The sequence below is a fragment of the Falco biarmicus genome, chromosome 15, assembly GCF_023638135.1.
Source record: "Falco biarmicus isolate bFalBia1 chromosome 15, bFalBia1.pri, whole genome shotgun sequence".
NCBI lineage: Eukaryota > Metazoa > Chordata > Aves > Falconiformes > Falconidae > Falco > Falco biarmicus.
Window position 1 is genome coordinate 5934339 of NC_079302.1, and position 19111 is coordinate 5953449.

Consider the following 19111-nt stretch of genomic DNA (forward strand, 5'->3'; position numbering starts at 1 on the left):
GGCAACCAATGCATGCAGTGGCTTCACCCCAAAAAGGCTGTAAGCGGAGTGTGCTGAGGAAGGCGGCTGCAGGAACCGTCGAGCTGTGTTGCTCTGCGGGCAGGGCAGGGGGATAGGAACAGCTCTTGCAAAGGGCACTAAGCAAAGCCAGGCACTGCAATAGCTCGGTGGCTGGAGAAGTGCTGATGAGTGCGCAGTAATGTATTTAGAAGGAATCATTTGAAGTACGTTCCTGGACTGTAAATTAACTGAAACTGCTCAGAAAAAGCCCTGAGTGACACTGAAGGCCATGCAATTAAACACAGGGCTCTGATTTGCAAGGATCAACAAAAAGCACATACATTATTAGAATGCATGGCAAATAGAAAATAACACAAAAACGGTCAGATTATGGCTGTATTGTGCCATTGTATTAATTAACAGCTTTCCCCCATTGGTTTGTTCACTAAGATTCAAACATATTCATTCTTTGATGAACATTTGTATTCACAAAACTGCAGATTTCTTCCCAGCCTTCTTTTGTTGTAAGGGTTGATAGCCGTTAATGAGAAAGTGAACAGAGAAGGAGCTAAACACGACAGGGCCAAGCGAAGCAGAATAGCTCCCACATTCACAAAGAGATTTTCTTGCTGGGGCCTTGAATTTCAGAGCAGCTTCAACTCATTTACAGAGCCTAGAAATGAAGGTGCCTTGCCTATAGGAAAATTAAATATTTCCACACAGTGTTATGGCTTTGCCTTGAAGCAGTTGTGGCTCCATGTTTCATTCACATTCGCGGTCATTTTAACCCACAGAGCTTAACTGTGTAATAAGGATGCCTGGATGTGGATAATTCTTCCCCCTCCTTTCCCACTGCAATCAGGTTTTGCCCTTCATTATACTTTTTTGTGGACTCTATTAGAGCATAAATCTTTACAGAGTTCTTCAGGCTTTGACCTACATCTTGCATATATAGGAACTTTTCTTCCTAGATTGTCTTTTGAAGCACGGCAGTTCATTAAAGTTTTGAACACTGAACCCTCACTCTCATTGCTTTATCGCCTGGTTTATGTGCCAAATGTCAAAACAGGCGTCAGAAATCTGATTTATGAGGATATATACAGAAATTGTGGAACCTGCTTGTGACTGGGAGTCAGCTGGCAATTTCCTATCAGGATTTCCTCCTCAGCTACCCAGACCCAGCCCCAAGACAGCGCTGCCAAGATTGAATTCAAAGATCACGATGCAGGACTAAGAAAGCTTTGAAGCTTTTTGTAGTATCTTTGAATTTATGTGCTTTCCAGTTTTAATCACATTTAACCATTTCGTGATTAATTTTTTTATTTTTTGCCAGTCGGTGCCGATTTTAAAAAATGAAAGTTGAATAAATCAAGCGGCCTCCAAATGCCATTATGAGATGGATTTTATACTCTCTTTCCTTCTCTCTTTGAAATATCAGGAAATTATAGATGAAACCGTAAGCTGGCAGCAGTACAGAACACAGGACTGGTGATAAGAAATCTCAGGTTCCCTTACTAATTCACCATTTCACACCGAGTCAGATTTATCTCCTGCTCACACACTCGATCTCCCTCACCCCACACAGCCGGCTCTGTATAGGAAAGTTGCTTTTTTTAACGTTGTTTCTGCAACGACCGTGCACCCCCCTGGCACCCGGCCGCACCGCCACGACCCCGCGCTGTGGGCTGGGGCCTGTCCCTGCAGCCGCGCCCCGGACGCGGAGGGTGGAGCCGCGCCGCCACCTCCTCCCGCTCCTCCCCCGGCGTGCGCGGCCTCGGCGCTACGCGAGCGCGGGGATCTGTTGCGGCCTGCGGGCGCCGCCGGCCGCCATGGCCGCGGAGGTGAAGACGAAGCTGTCCAAGAACCTGCTGCGCATGAAGGTGAGGGGGGGGGGGGGGTGTCGGGGCGCCGGCAGCGGGGCAGGCGGGGCGGGCAGCCCGGTGGCGGGGGTGCTGCCCGCCGCGCTGCGCAGGGCCGCCGAGCGGGAGGGGCCGAGCCGCGCTGCGGGCCGGGCCGGGCCATGTCGGGCGCCGCTGGCATCGTTTTGGGTATTTTCCGTGCCTACACCTGGGCACGCAGCGTCTGGCCTGGCCTGACAGGCGAGCATGGTAGCCTCTCGCCTCCCGTAACGTTTTACACGTTTTAAACGTTTTACAAATGTATTATTTCTCCTTATCCTCCAGGCCTGCGGCCTGCCGGGCTGCTGCCTCCCTACGGCGGGGTGGCAACCCCAGCGCCGGCCTGGGCAGGGGCAGGCAGGGCTCTGGGGCCGGGCGTCTGAGCCAGGAATTCCCGATTCCCTCATGACTGCGGCAGAAGCCTGGCCTGAGCCTTAGTGCCCGCTGCAGGGCATCCTTCGGGAGTCTTTCCATCCCACCTGGCTTCTCAGCTTATGGTGAATAAAAGTGATAAGGAGTTCTTCCCCCACCGCACACAGGTTGAAATTAAAATATTAATGTTGCTTGCCTTACTTGGCAGGGCTTTTAAGCTTGAGGGGAATAAAATAAAGTTCTAAGTTTATGTTATTGTATCCGATTTTTTGTTTGTTTACATGGATGGTTAACGTACCCGACCTGAGCAGCTGCGTTACCTGCCCTCTCGCCTCATCAATGCCAGGCACATCCTGAGGTGCTGGTTACCCTTGGAATTGTGAATCTCTTGTCAAGACCAATGTGAAATTAGTTTCCACTCACCGGCTAATGGATTCTGCTTCCCTAATTCAGTGGAGCACATTCTCCTGTGATTGATGGTTCTTTATTGCTGGAAAACAACCAGTAAAAGTTGAATTGGTATTCTTTTTTCTTTTTTTTTTTTCAATTTTAATATCCATTAAGTTTTTATAACTGAGTATGATGGGCCTTAGTGGCTTGTGGTGGTTTATTTAGCTGGTTTTTCCCCCACCTATGCATGTGGGACTGTGTTTCAGACACTGGCTGAAAGGAGCTTAGCTGACTTCAGTTCAGTCTCTCACGTGAGGTGTACTCTGCCACAGTAAGATGCTGGAATATTTACTCCAGTTAGCAGATGCTGCTAAGGAAAGACTGCAACTTGTGCACAGAGGGAATAGAACACATCTTGTCTCGCTCTCAAAAGGGAGTAGATGTTTGGCTTAGTTAGCCAGCAGTGTATGGCAGAGTAAGACTCCTGTGAGTTGGATTGCAGTGTCATTATTTTTTCTTATTTTTATATAATACACTCTTTTAAGGTGGCATTTCTTCTCTTGTTGCTTGCCATTTTATCAACCCCCTGGAGATTTCAAAAAAACAGTTTTTAGATTTTCTTCCTTGGAAGGCTGTGGAGAGCCAGCCTGTGAATGGGCTACTGTGACATTTGCAGGTTTACGGTCTGGGCAGTAGTAACCAGCTTTAACGAGATGAGTAAATTTTGAAAAGGTCATGCACAGATCTTGTATTTAGCACTTTGCTTCTTCAGATGTTCTTGTTTACAAATGTTTTAATTAATCCTTTAGCAGCTGCCTCCAGAGGCACTGATAAGATGTATTATTACAACTCATCAGGCAGGTAAAGTGGCACCCAAAGGTGACATGGTCAGTGGTAGCGTTGTTTTGAAGACCATTTGTGCTAAGTACTGGGCCGCATGTGTTCACCATTTGGTGTCAAAAGATGGCTGGTGCAAGATGGGTCTTGCACCATTTGATCCAGGTCCCGTTGCCTGGGGAAACTAATCCAAATAACTACTCGGTTATTGACTTACATGCTCTCTGTCTACCACAACAGGTATTTTTTTAATTCATTCATGTGTGTTTACTTACATTTTAGATAAATGTGATCATATGTTTTTCATCTAGTTATTCCTGTAGCAATCTTCAGGAACATCATCTTTAAAATGTAATGTGAAATGGTTATTTAATTGCATGCTTATAGCAGAATTTCTCCTGTTGAGATTGTTCAAGGAAATTGGTTAGCCAGTCAGAAATACGGTTTTCCACATGATAGACTCACTTATTTTCCTCAAGAAGATACTGTAATTTTAATTGCAAAGCTTTGACATATTTTGGATTGACTCAGAAAACAAAAGTCAATTTTTCTTTCATTAAAGATCTTGTACAATGGATGCAAATAGAAATATAAATGGAAAATGAGACACTAGCCTTATATTGGTTTTACTTCAGAGTTTGGTTTTGTTTGCTTGGGCATTTTGTAAAGACTGAAAAGGTGTGTGGAGTGGATGTAATACATATATTACACATCTGTATTGCCTAAATATTGAAAATAAACTCAGTAATGCATGTTTTTTGTAGGAGGGAAGTGTTTTTTCATGCCTTCTTGGGCTTTATCCCCAACCCAGCCCATCTTAGCTGGGACCTAAACTATGTCTAAGCTTAGTGTTCCCCCCTGGCACATTACCTGTCAGCTTGCAGGTTTATCTAAACACAAAAACGATGCTGCTCTAAATGAGAGGGGTAGAATTAGTTGATATAAAATTCCTCTGCAGTGTTGCACATACAGGTATGTTTTGATAGCCACAAAGTAATTTTTGTACAGGAGTGTGTATAAACTCTACTGGTAGACTTGCCTCTAGCTGGGAATTACATTGGTATAAATGCACACCTTTGACAGATACCGTTATGCAAATGCTTTCTGTAGACCCTAAGGGAGGTCCCAGCTCCCAGGGATGTGAGGATATAAGGATGATTACCATAAAATTTTGAAGAGTTCTGTTTTTTCCAGTATGTTTTGTTAATATTGTTGATAATTAAATTGTCACTCAGTTCAGGGACCTGACTTGAAACAAATGGAAATAAAAGGGATGTTTCACGTATCTCAGGTCTGTAGTTTTGCACTCTCAGCAATTTTTCATAGGCTGTGACAGATGTCCTCTTTTTACTCCCAGCTATGAGAGAGGTTACTGTTCCTGTCTGCCTGTTTCCATCCCCTGCCAAAGGTTATCACTGAGGAAGCAATTCACAGGAATGTCCTTGTATTAGGCAAAAATACCAGTCTTCCCCTAAACTAAATTATTGGTCTCAGCTCATCTGGTAGGGTGTTCCTGCAGTGAGTTAACAGGTACTTACACATAATGCTTGAGTGGTACTTTGATGGGTCAACAGTAAGAAGAGCTGGTCACATCTTCCTTTATCACAGCTGGATACAGAAGACTTCTTTTCATATCCTCAGTTACTTCTTTCTACTTCCAGAGGCAGGTTTCAGCCTTCAGAGCTACAAACCCAGACCAGTTAAATAAATCTGAGAAAAGAAGAGGACGGTTGAATGTATAGATGTTTCAAAAAATGGCCAACCTGGTATGACCGACCTCTAGCTCTGAGCTCCGGTGCTGTTCATTTGTATGGGTGGTGTAGGCTTCTGATACACAGCAGTAATTTTTAACACCCTTAGGTTCTCTATGGCCTTTGTTGAAACATTGGAAAAATAACAACTTGGATCCCTCAAAACTAACCAGGAATGGTCTGTTACTTTGTATGCAAGTACAGTTGTGGCTGACTGTTGACTTCCAGTAGATTGAGGCGATCAGCAATTGTTAATTGTTCCATTGCCTGTTTGCCCGAACTTAGACCAAATCACAAAAAGCATTTACTGCTTAATATTTGCTAAATATTATGTAATGGATAATTGTTGTCATGTAATTTTTGCACTTTTCAGAGCATGCTCATGACACAAATAACTGAAGCTCTGTGTTTATGTCTTTCTTTATAGTTTATGCAAAGGGGTTTGGATTCACAAACTAAAAAGCAACTAGAAGAGGAAGAAAAGAAGATAATTAGTGAAGAACACTGGTATCTTGATTTACCAGATCTAAAGGAGAAAGAGTAAGCTTGTACCCTTCTGTGCTACTTATCATCGGATTGTTGTGGGGTGGGAGTAGAATATACCTATTTTTTCCTATAAAAAATATTATTAATAACCAATTAGCTGAAGCAAAATTGGTGACAAACTGGCACTACAGCTTTTTTTATTACTTATTTTCAGGGATGTTCTGAAGGTTGCCTAGTGCAGTTTGACCCACTTCCATTTCCTGTGTGTGTTGTTCTCTTTCACTCACACATTATTCTAGATGCATGTAATTAGTTTCTTTCAGGCAGGGACCAATTCAATCATTGCTGCTTTTTTCCTTCATATGAAAAAAGAAGTTTGAAACCTTGTGTTAGTAAATTCAGCTCCAGTCATGTGGTCAGATCCATTCAGGACAGTTCTGTCTTGAATCCAGCTCACTTCAAATCCTGCTTTTGAAATAGGATAGATAATGGCAAAAATAAAGGAAAGTTTAGCTTATAAGGAGGAAAATGTCCCTTTCTGCTATTTAGAAAGATGCTTTAAATAGCAAGAGAATGACTTTTGAACTTGCTTGATTTTTCTCCTTTCAAAAGAGAACAAAAATTCCACCGAGGGAGAGGATACATAACTTTCAAAAAGCTGGGATCCAGGGAATTAACTGTAGCTGAATAAGGTCATTGATAAATTATTTTCCATTACTGTTGGTAGATCTGGCAAAAAGGTTTTTGAGCTTCAGCTGCAGCAAGGAATGTTCAGGCTGGACATTGGGAGAATTTTTCTAACAGTAAGGCTATTGAAGCACTGGAGTAGATTGCCTAAGGAGGCACTGGATTCTACATCATTGGCAGTCTTTTGAGGACAGGTTAGATGGACCTCTGCTGTTCCTGGTACATGTTTGACTGATCCTACCTTGAGATAGGAGGATGAGCTTGATCTCTTCAGCCTCGTCCTGTGATAGCAGGAGATTATTTTACATGGGAGATGAAGAGGATAAGGGAAGAGGTGCATATGTGTGTGAGGAAAAGAAGGATGGAACAATTCACGGAAGTACTTTTATCTAGCGCGTGTATTATGAACGCCTCAGGGTCATGTTTCTTTTCTCACTCCATGCTCATTAAAAGAGGGAGAAAGGGGAAATCTTTCTCTGCTGAACAGAGTATTACACAGTGTTTTATATCCTGACAGACTCAACTAATGCCAGGTCTAACATCACAATGAAAAATTAATTAGAAGCTTTTGCTGGTATAGTAATGCCACCTGGAGAGTGATATTTATGTGGTATTTTTATTCTGGCAAAAGCATTAATGTGGGTGGAATCATACCAGCAAAGAGTGCTTTTTGTCAGGAGAGTTAATTTTGCTTGTGGAACTGGCACAGCTTTGCTGGCAAAAAGTATTCCTTTGCACTCCAAGCTCCTTGTATTGAAAGATTTATCAGACCAATTGTGCTTCAGAAAGTAGTTGATGCTTTAAAATACACTGTGGCTTTGTTTATTTGTGTGGGGGGAAGACAGCAAATGCTTTTTGCATTTGTTTAATTTGATTATTTTAAAGTGCACTCTTTGACAGAATGCTGCGTTTGGGGTTTCATGCAGGAGCTTTATAATAGAAGAGAGGAGCTTTATGCCGTGTGAGGATCTACTTTATGGCAGAATGTCCTTCAAAGGGTTCAATCCAGAAATTGAGGTACTATTTACATGTTCTGTTTAGAGGGGATCTTGCATTAGGATTGAAGCCCTTGGGAATGGGGATTTGAGTGTTCACCCTGCACGCTGTTTGGCCTTTGCAGCACCTTCCATAAATCCTCCTGTGTACAGGAAGTCCGTGACTCAAACCAAATTGTTGATCAGTGTAGCATCTGGTAATAGAAGCTTTTTGTCTCCTTGTGTTGATGGTCAGTAATTGCATGACTCCTGCAGATTTTTCCTCCCTGAAGTGAGGAAACTGTCCCACATGCTGCTTGCCAAAACAATAGCTCCCTTTTCCTGCTGCCATTTAATTTAGAGTCCAGTCTTCAAATATTCAGCACTATTTACTCAACACTTACTTGTGTAAGTAAGGGCTTAAAGTTCCAAAGTAAAAATTCTGGGCAAGGGAGTCTTTAATTTTTTTCTGGCATGATTTATGCTGGTACAAGTACACTGAGATGGTAATAAAAATGTTACCACAGAAATGAAGCAAGAGGATGAAGGTGTAAAGGCTAAGAGGTATACAGAAGGCTACACAAGGTGGTTTACTAGGGGATTCTTTTAGTTATTTGGAGCTTGGTCTCACTGTGACTTGGCATATTATTGCCTCATGGTTTTTACTGTAAATCCTTGCAGATATTTTTCCTTCTTAATAAAACCATTTCAAGGACTATGTGCTAACATCACAGTGAAAAAATAATTATGACCTAATTCTCCGGTCTCCTTAAGTTGTCTGGCATGCCCTTGAGGGTGTTTGAATAGTACAGTACACTGAAAACCCTGTCTCTGTGTTGCCACTTTTCCCAAAGGCAAACTCTAAGCTCAGCTTCGGAACAGACAGTCATGCTGCCTTTCTTCATGGGATTTTGTAGCAGTATGCTCTAGCCTGACCGGGAAAGGCAAATAATGATTAGATTTGATTCTTACCTTTTATGAGTTTCTCTTACCAGTGAATTTCAGCATAGTTACCATTGCATCAGGGTTACATGTTTAAGCTGTTTCTTTCTTTGTTTTCAGAAGTTAATGATCCAAATGAACTCTAGGGGCAAGAAAGAAGAAATTGAAGTGGATGATAAAATGGAGGCTGATGTGTCAGATGAAGAAATGGCCAGAAGGTAAGTTATATTTTATGACATAATCAGTATTAGCTAGGAATAAAATATGATACTACATTATGTGTGGGAAAATAAACCCAAAAAGCAAACAAACAAAACTGTGCCCCCGCAACAGATATGGTACTTTGCAGAGCAGATTTCCCACAATTTCAGGTGTGTATTCACTGGAATCTCCATCACTTTTAGGGGGTAAAATACCTTGTGGGGGTTTTCTGCCCTTTGACATCCAGGTATTCCATGCTAATTCCCTCCTTGTTCCAGATTGCAAACAAACCCAAACTATGAGAATGAATAATAATGTAATAAGTGATCATAAGTACTTGTGCTGCTTAAGTTTCTGATGACCAGCTTTTTTACACCACTTAAATTATTGACTAGATTTATTGTTTGCCTCATTGACATTTTCTCTGATTTTAGTAAAAACTGTACATTTTATATTACCTTTACAGATACGAAACATTAGTGGGAACAATAGGGAAGAAATTCTTGAGAAAAAGAGACCAGTGTGTGCTCCAGGATGAAGATGAAGATGGGAATAGTAACACAAGACCTAGCAAGAAAGCTAAAAAAAAGTTCTTAAAACCTCAGGATTAATGTCAACTGTACGACTGGAGCTAATAGGAATGTTATCTACCAAATATGGTACCACGAACTGGAGATTGTTCAGAGTTTTTGCTATTTAATGTAAAGGATAGATTTGTAAATCTGAGTCTGTTCTCATTGAAATTTCTACCATCCACGTGACACACATTTTTCGAAGTGGATGTGTGTATATAATGGATGTCATACATCCTTTCCTCTCTCAGCAGCTTTTAATGTGTGGGGTACTAATCCCATCAGTCTTTTTAAATGTTGTGCATAACTAGATGGAGTGTCACAGGCAATCGAGAGCAACATTATTTACGATTTATGATAACATCTGAAAGAAGTAATTGGAGTAAAGACGAGCTTTGTCCAATCTAGTAAGGCAGTTCAGCTTTCACTGCTTTTTTTTATTATGAAAATAAAAACCTTTGCTGTCTTCAAATTGGAAAAAGTCAGCAGAAACATGTATCTCTCTCTCTCCTTTTTTTTTTTTACTGTGCTAAAAATAAGATGAGAAAAGAACAGATAAAATCCATTTTGTTGAATTTTATTTTTTATAAAGCTTATTTAAAAATAGGGAGGTTTATAGTAATTTTTTTTAATAGAGCAAGCCAAATATTGGGTAACATTTGCAGTTTGACACTTGAACAGATTGTGAGTCTTAATTTCTGTCTTCCAAAAGAAGTTTGCTAATCTTGCCTCTTTTTCAGCAAAAAAAATCCAGTCTTATAATTATCTAGGTCTTCTCATAAAAGCGTAATAACAGCTTCAGAAATATATTTGAAAGCTGAATAAAAACTGATTTTTTGTGTAGTTAATGGTGGTGGTTTAGCTAATTTAATGTAAAAATTATGCTTAATACTGTCTGATAAAAGAAGCGATCCTGTTTTGTGCTGGCCACAGATGTCCCCAAATACTAGTTGACTGCGCTGATTTTTTCTGTTTAGCATGCAGTGAAGCCATCTGGACTAATGTTGGGAAAGAACAGGAACTGTCATGCTCTTTGGTCAGTGGTCTGGGCCTGCTGAAAAATGTTAATGTGGTCTTCCTTAAAATTATAACAGTTCTCTCCATCCTGCCTTTCAACAAGAAATATTTCTTTCTATTACTTCATTTCCCCAGCTAGATGGCGAAGTTACTCAGCCTTAATGTTGACTCTCTGGAGGAAGAGGAATTTGTTAAATTGAAGTAGTGGCCATTCTGTCCTGGACACAAGAGGCTTTTTTTTTTTTTTTTTTTTTTTTAAACAACTGAGTGAAGCAAGACATGAAACTCAAATTATATAAAGAAAGGGACTGTGTGTCAGCTGTATTTAGCATGTGATGTATGAACTATAATCCATATATCAAGAGCACCTCATTAGATATTCAAGATGGATCACACACGGAAAGAGAAATTTACTTTTAACCTAGTAAGGGGGCCCCATATAGGTGGAAAGTCTGTGATTCATGATCTGAGAGAGTTTTCCAGAGCTAATTAAATGCTACTGGTTCAATTACTTAAAACCTGATCATATATTATTGCTAGCTGAAAAGAAGTTAATGATGGCAAGGCATTATTCTTCCTATGTAAGATGTGACCCGAGCTAAGAAATGATTTATTGGTGGTCATCACAAGAAAAACTCAGAATATATGCCATTATTCTTTCTTGCCTATTAGTAGGGAAGTGATTTCCCTCTACCTTAACGCATTTCTTCAATGGAGAGAGAATTCCTGCAGAACTATGCTACATAGTTGAGGGGGAAAAGTGTGTTCTAGTGAGCAGCCAGCAACCAGGACACGTCACTGCAGTTGTATGCTGAGAGGCAGTGCATGGGGAAAGGTTCCAGTGGTGTCATGTAAAGGAGGTTTGGGGTAATTCTGGTAGTGGTTAGTGGCTCAGATGAACTCCTTGTGAAGTCTTTGTTTGCCAAGGCTTTATGCAGAGAGCTCTCTGGTAGGGCAGAGTTTGTGTCAGTCCAGCGGAGGTAATTTTGCGTAAGGTAAAGGGCATTCTGCCGTACATTGTTCCTTAATTTAATGTTATTTCCTGGGGAATGGCTGGAAGCGTGAGTGGCATGGTGCATGCGTAAGGGCATGAGTGAACTCTATAAACAGCTTCCTAGAAAATCCATGACTTCGGGAGTGGGGAAGGGTGGTTCTCCTGTTTCCTAAACATGCTCAATACCAGCCGTGGAGAAATGATAGATTTTGGTTTGTTGTTTTCAGATCTGGACGCTCTGTTGTTCACATTTAGCTGGTTTCTAGGTGAGCTATTGAAATGCTACAGTAAGAGCAATTACTAATTTTTAGCAGAATCTCTTATTCATGGGGAGTTTGTAAAATGCACCTTCGAAAGCACCATCCATAGAGCATGATTATGAGCAAGACAAAACTAAAAATCAGCCCTACGTGACTTTTTAAATGCATTTTAAGTGCCCAGAGTTACAAGCAGGCATTTTATGATGGGATCTTCTGAAATACCCATCTATATTTCTAACCTGATAAATACATATATATGTATGTATTTTAAGTCTGGCTCTAGCTTCCTAGCCAGGGTGGAAACATTCTGCTGTATAAAATCTGTGCTTGAACTACTCTTGACAGAGATGTAAGTGTAGCGGTGAAATATTCATAATGCGAACCTACATTAATTCAAGCTGTCTTGGCTCTGACAGAGTCTCAAATGCAGATGCATTTTCATGTGCAACTTCCTAAGCTGTAGAACTTTCCCACGTGTTTCTAAGAGGAAAGCATTTCTTCTTTGAGAACAAAAGTGAGTTGAGTAAGTAGTAGGCAGTTTTGTTGAAGAAAATGGCTACCTACCTGCAAAATGTAATGGGTAAAGAGTTATGGGACACCTGGAGCGTTTGTGCCTGTCACACTAAGGTACCTATTAAAGCGAACAAAGCAAAGTGTGCCTTGTATTTTGTGCTCGCTGACAGCTCGTGGTGAAGTTTAAGCACGTCTCTTGTCAGGTGAAGTTTTGTCCCTCCCTTTGACGGACTGACAGTTTTTTATTTCTGTAATAACTGCTGATGTTGGAAACATGGAAGTGTAGAACAACTTCATCTTCCTTGCTGATGTTTCTCATTTTGTTATTTTTATTTTGCTTAGTATTGGCTCTTTAAAAGTCGAGGACCAGAGTCCAACTGAAGTGAGCCATCCTGTATCCTCTCTTTAGCAATGCATGACCTGATTGAACTTTGACTCTTGGAGGGGGGGATGTTCAGTGGTGCCGTGGAGTTTGAACCGTGTTCCTTCTGTCATATGTTGTCTTTTCCAATAAGACACTCCATTATTTAATTCCACAATCGCGGATGGCTGTCGTTGCCATTGGGCATTGCGTGTGTGTGTGTGTAATGGGCAGCTGGCCTGGGGTTCTGGGACTTGATCCAGCATTCAGACTTAAAAAAAAAATAAAAATTGTCTCATCTTTCTGTTAATTGGAAGGCCATACTTCTAAATTGTATTTGGAATTAGACAACTCCTGGGTGGGGGGTTCTAAGTGTTTGTTCTGCTTCATTTCTACAGCAGTCAGCAACTAAAACTGCACAATCGCTAAGGCTCTCATTAAACCGTTCTCAGAGTGTTAATAAAGTGTAGTGGTGGTGAAGGATGTCAAACATCCCATGTTTCCCTTCTGCATGTGAAAGCAAGTTTCTCTGAGAGCTGATGCTTTAAGGACTTGATTGTTTCTTTTCTTTTTAGGCTGGGAGAGCATCTGCCTTCTACAATAATGCCTCGCTAATGGAACCTCAGCATGGGGCCTCTGGGTTTGTTTGGTTCTGTTTGCTTTTACACTATTCTGATCTCAGACCCTTGAGGCATTTTGGGTCTGGCATTCACACCTCAATAACCTGCTTTCATCAGCTTTTGGGGAGTTTTAGTTAAACTGTGAAACAGTTCCTCGGCTGTACATGTTGATACTTCATGTGATTTGATGTTGCACGGTGAGGACCTGGTTATAATTGTCTCGTTAAGAGGGAAGAATCCTGCTCAGAGAATGGCTATCAACAGATGGAACTGGGGAGAGGGTTGAAGCTTCCGTCATCGACAGCCCTGTAGGTCTCTAGTAAGAACTGAACTGTGGAAGGGGGTATCTGCGTTGAGTCCCATCATTGCAGGCACAGGTAAAAATGCTGATAATGAGCCTATAGACCTCTGCCCCAGAAACCCTTGCATACCATAACCTGAGCAATTACCAGGGACCAAGAGCAGGAACATCTCTGAAGAAGCTGGGAGACAAAATAAGCGGTCTGTTAATGACTGTCCTCGAGGCAAGAGGCAGTGGCACCAGAAAACGGCGAGTTCATTGCGAGAGAAATACGTTTTGGAGACCTGGGTGAGTGCAGATGGGAATTCCCATCAACTGGAATAGAGGTGGTGAGTGTGTTGAAGCTCGCAATGTTCCTTGGGGTGTCAGGGAACACCACATTTTGATCAATCATTTTGAAAGGGGTAAAACCCCTTAATGGGACCTCAGTATGGTGAGAGAATAATAACACAAATTACAGAGCGAAGTCCTTCGTTCTGTTACTTATAGAAAAATGTTCCCGCCTCTGTAAAATCTTTCAGTGTCCCCTGTCCCCTCTTGCTTGGCCCTCAGATCCTTGTCCCCATGCAAGTCCATGCGCACCCAGGCCACCAGTTGCTGCCACGACTGATGGGCAGGGAAGAGCTGGCATGCACCGCGGGCAGCCCGGAGCTGTTGGCTGCTGAGCCCAGCAGAGGCAATGGCTACTGAGTCTCCTCTCTGGCAATCATTTTCTTCCTCAGCCTACAAGCTCTTTATCCAGGAACCTGTAGGATCTGACCACCTCTGACACAACTGTCAGATTTGTTCGGTGTTGGCCTGTTTGCTTCAAGAAGTTTGTGGTGGGAAGGGCTGACCAGCAGATCGTTAGTGTGATTGGTCAGACCTCATTTACTTAGCAAATGGTGTGTGCAGGAGTCGTGCAGTTGGAGGAGCTGTACTTAAAGCAACTATTTATGTTTTTATTTTGGTTTATTTATTTTCAGGCATACACTTAAAGTATTTGTGAGATTTATGATCAAGTCATGTCTTTGAGCAAAAAGATACACTATCAGAGGGAGGAATCAACATTGGACCAATACTTAGGGTTATCGTAGATTGGGGAGGAAGTGTTTTTCAGTGTTTCTGCTATTTTTTTGATGCTTTGGAGAATGTTTCCCCTTTATCGGTGGCTTCCTTGTTGGGCTTTTTGCAGAGAGGCATGGTAGGCGGAAAACAATTTTTAAAAAATGGGGAAATGTGATTGTGAAATAATTCTGAAGAAATTCTAAAGAAAGATTTTGTCAGCTCCTTGATTGTTTTCACTTTGATACAGATGAATGAATTTGCTTGTGACATGAAAGCTCTTGTGCTAAGCAGTACTCATTCAGGACAGCCATATAGAGTCCCATATTGCTGTGCACAAAAAGGGAAGAATTAAGGATATAGTGGGCTTAGCGTCGTTGTTCTACCTTTGTTATAAAAATAATTTGCAATGGTAAAATACAAAATTTCCACCCCTTTTGGGACAGAAATAAATCTTAAGCCAGTTGTGATGTTTAATCACCATTCATGCTTTATATGATGATTAATTATCAGAAGCAAAGCTTGTAGGTATCTCCTTACAGCCTATCAGCCACAATAATGGTGCAATATATACAGTTTTCATCACCGGAAAAATATGTACATACCAAAAATTACTTTGGGCAATTTACTGCAGTAATGGCAAAAGGGATATACATGATGATAATTTTCATTTTGTACTATGTTTTGTCTAAGGATGATGGTGAAAGAATCATTCCTCTTAATGGTTCTTTCAAAGATGACTTTGTTTTACTTATATTAGAGGTAGAGAAATGAGATGATCTGCAAGTGGTTTGATCTTGTGAACGATGAAGTTTTAAATACGTACTTCATTGTCTAAATGCTCACAGATTACTTTTCTCCATATAATAACCATAGTGAATGTGTTGGCGGCATATCACAATTAATAATCCATACTCCTATTTATGTGCTATATGCACTCCAAAATTCCCCAGACATATTTCTTACCCAAGTTTGTGCGAAAAATTGAACTGCAGTCATGTCGCAGCAAATAATTCTGTCTACCTGACTGAAGAGTCTTAAATTCCTGGTTTTTCCCAGAGTGCCATTCACTTTAATCTCATATTAATACATTTTTTCTTCAATCGCCTGCACATAATCTTGCAATAGTTGCACAGACAGTGGAAGTTACTGCACCTGTGTAGCATAATTGTACGTTTTCCTGGCCATCTAGATTGTGTAAAATCCTTTAACATTAATTGGGACAAGTTTTCTGTCTAGGGTTATGTTGAATTTCTCTTTGAGGGTTTTTTCTATCTCTTCATCTTCAAGATTTACGAATTCCACCAAATCCATATTTTCCTTGTAGTTGTATATGGTCTCAGTGAGCGTCCACCCAATTAGCGCTCGAAAGCCATCAGTGGTCTGGAGGGTGCAGATGGACTTCTTTGTGAAGAGGGAATCAGGAGAGGTCTGAAGGTACGTGCACTGGAAATGGAAATCTTCCACTGTCCGTGGCTCAAGGCTGAACATGTAAACTTTACGACACTCTTTTTTCTCTAGAAGATCAGAATTAGAGAAACTTTGGTTGGGGATATATTGTTTCCGTCTCACTTTCTCAAGGTACCAGATGGCGTTTTTTTCCGTGAAGCGAAAGATGCCGGGAGCCTGGGGTTGGTCTTTCCCTGACACGAGCTCCATGGGCTGCCACATCTGATAAGATACACCAAAGCCTCCATCAACTATATAGTCTCTGCCGTCGATCGCTACCTTTACAAGGAGATGGGTCATGATGGTGGCATACGCGTTTTGATGTGGATTGAACACATATGCTCCCAGAAAGCTGGCGTCATACCCCAGGCGTTTGAGGACCCAGCCCAACAGCTGGTTGTTTTCCATGCACCAGCCACCCCGCTTCCTCTGCACAATTTTATTATAAACATGCTCCAACTCCAAAGTAATTTTCTCCCCACAATGAATGCTGAGGTTTTCGAAGGGAACAGCACGGATGTGGTGCTGGAATATATCAGTTAAGGTTTCCAAATCTTGTTTTTCAAGGGAACCTTTATAGCCAGTTCTCGCAAAATATTCTTCAAGGTTCATGTCACCTGTAATGGAAGGAATTGTGTTTTGGTTTTGTTTCTTTACATCAATGATTTATGATGCTGTGAAAACCTGCTCAGGCTGCTGCCAGCAAAAATGCTTTAATCTACGGAACCTCATCAGAGCAGTTTTTAAAGGTAACGGGTATTCGTATCAAATGGTTCCCTGAGCAAAGAACAGCAGTGCACGTGAGGGTTTGTTTTTTGTCTTAAGAGTCATCCCTGCGGCAAACAGCTGATGCAATTTCAGCTCGATACGTGGTGGCTGCGAATTGGGGATTTGCTGTATTTGCATTGTAACAGCAGGGTTAAGAAGAAATATGGTATGACGCCAGGGAGCGTTCAGGAGGGTTCGTGAAAACCGGTCTAAATCGACTGTTCAGTGAAAGGAGTGACATCTGCTAGCTGGAGGGAGGATAATCTGAGCCAGGATTCACATGTCCTTTTCATGAGTCTGCCACTGATCTACGTGACAGTAAATGAACTGCTCGTTCGGTACATGTCTCTCTCGTGCCACTTAGGAAAAGGGAAAATGATACTCCCTGCACATTTTGTAAAGTGTCAAGTTTTATCCAGATAATTACAACTGAAAAAAGCCTCTGACCTTTGCAAGAGTCGCAGACCACCGAGTCTCTTGTCTGCTCTGAGTGTTGCACAAGCTCATTTTGGTGTTGGGATAATGGATCTGAGCGGAGGTGAGTGCCGCGGGAGACAAAGAGCACATCTCTCTTCCCCGCTGTGCCCCGCGGCTCGCAGGGTGCCCCGCAGACGGGCAGGGGCTGTGTTACATCTCCCTAGTCCTGGCTTTTCTCAAAACTCACTTTATTCCTTCCAGCAGAGGGGTGACTGACAGTGACCGAAGCCTCATGCAGTGCATCCCTGGTCTGTCCTGCCTCCAGCAGTGCCCACCTCCTGGCCTGCCTTGGCAGGACTCCTCATGAGCCAGATTGCTGGGTGAGGAGCTACTCAACTTATTTTCTGCCTTCTAACAGTGTGGAAAGTCACACACAGTCCCCTACCCTTCGCAATGGCCCATCACAGTCTGCCAGCTGCCGGTGCGAGCGGGCTGCTCTGTAGGTATCTGGTACGTACTGTTTGTAAAATTGTAAAATGCGCTGGAGGTTGTCTGCTTGGGCGTGGAGCTGGGCACAAAATCTTTTGAACCTTTGCAAAGAAAGTTCTAAGCTGCTCAGCAGTCTAGAGTTACTGCAAATACTTAGCTTCTTGGCAACCCACAAAGCTACTGGGAAATCTTTTGTGCCTACAGTAAGCTGAGGCTTAGACACTTAATATTAGTGACTCGGGAAGACTATTTTATTCAGATAAATTCAGTGGTGAGCTATTGAATGTTTACTGCAAACCAGAATGTCTCAAGATGACTTTCAGCGACAGATTCATGATGTGCATGGCATAGAATCAGCTGTCCAAAGTGAATGGAGAGCCCTATCAAAAACCACATTACCTTCTACAGAAAGGAATTTAGCTTCCAGTGATATTTAAGTATATTGTTGGAGGATATTCTCAATATAATATTTGTTAAGTGTAACATAAGGCTTACAACACTCTTCTTTTGGTTTGCAGAATCTAAGTCTATCTGATCATACCCCACTCAAATCGTGAATGCTAAAAAGATGACACCAGCATAAAGCTGGTTCTTGAGTTTATATTATCTGTAATTTCCCTCTGCAGCTCCATAATATGATTAATCAGCGTTGGATCTTGACTGTAGGAGATGAAAGCTACTGTTCTTTCAAATTGTGAGCAGATCAGATGAAAAGCTAGATACTGAAAAGGTAGTCCCACAAATGTGACTGTGATTTATACAGAGAAAAACAACAGCAGAAGTAATGTAAAGAACTATTTCTAAATGTGCAAATGAAGGTGCTAGTACAAAAATATTCCTTACCAGAGCTATACACACTATCAGCAATTCCACTTTTTAGCCTAATACGTGGACTTTCTGAGATACATAAACCACAGTTTATAACTTCTTGGGTTTAAAGTTGTTTTTAAAGGATTGTAATTTTATTCCCATAAAGCATTTATTGGGTCATTTATAAAGCATGATTATTAGGTTGCTCTTTTGCTTCCTTTGCATTTGCAATATTTTAAAATAAAGTTAACAATCTAAAAGGATAACTTCCAACAAGAGGTTGTAGTTCTAAATTTACATCTACTATTGTATCTAAACAAAAGAATCTCTCATAGTCAAGTGAATTTCCTCCTGAAGAGTGAAAGATTGAGGAATTGAAATTATATGATCACTGTTTTGCCTTCTTTAGGAGCACATGTTTAGCAGGCGATACTTTAGCTCTCTATCCACACATTTTTATAATATTTTGCCTAAAGACAATCGTACTTATGTTATTGTCCATGACCATAAAGAAACCGGGGGTTTTTTTTCTTTGTTTGGAGTTTTTTTTAAGAAAATAAGCTTACCTTTTAAGATAGCCTTATTTATTTATTGGTCTCTTCAGCTTCTGGGTTGTTTATTACTGGGGTAGCAGTCAGTAAAGCCAGGGGTGGATACAAACCGTGAGGGCTTGTCTTCTTTTGAGCTCTGCTGGCCCTCACTCCTGAATCTTAAATGCCACAAAAGGGCAGAGTCCACCCAAAATGAACGCACATTTTTGGACTTCACTGATCCATGAGCAAATTAAACTTTGTTTCTTCTCAGTTCATAGATGTTTGTGTTTTTCCCTGGTTAAGACCAGAATGAACTTGTTTTAGATGTCAAATAATTACAGTAGACAGTTGCAAATGGCTCCGAAACTTTTTTAAATTAAATTATTATTCCAGCACTTTGCAGTGGAGGATCTGCTTCCTTGTGG

The 19111-nt window shown here is 41.3% G+C and overlaps 2 protein-coding genes across 2 annotated transcripts; one reads left to right on the forward strand and one right to left on the reverse strand.

Moving 5' to 3' along the window:
* The first annotated feature begins 1724 nt into the window (after positions 1 to 1724).
* MPHOSPH6 (M-phase phosphoprotein 6) lies at positions 1725 to 9953 on the forward strand. Its single transcript, XM_056360450.1, has 5 exons — positions 1725 to 1880; positions 5676 to 5788; positions 7348 to 7438; positions 8458 to 8555; positions 9005 to 9953. The coding sequence occupies exons 1-5, from the start codon at positions 1830 to 1832 to the stop codon at positions 9147 to 9149; spliced, it is 498 nt and encodes a 165-aa protein (XP_056216425.1). The 5' UTR covers positions 1725 to 1829; the 3' UTR covers positions 9150 to 9953.
* Positions 9954 to 14096: 4143 nt separating this feature from the next.
* Positions 14097 to 18838, reverse strand: LOC130159152 (arylamine N-acetyltransferase, pineal gland isozyme NAT-10). The gene is made up of 2 exons (XM_056360449.1): positions 18720 to 18838; positions 14097 to 16286 (listed from the first exon to the last, which is right to left on the reverse strand). The coding sequence occupies exon 2, from the start codon at positions 16279 to 16281 to the stop codon at positions 15409 to 15411; it is 873 nt and encodes a 290-aa protein (XP_056216424.1). The 5' UTR covers positions 16282 to 16286; positions 18720 to 18838; the 3' UTR covers positions 14097 to 15408.
* Positions 18839 to 19111: the final 273 nt, after the last annotated feature.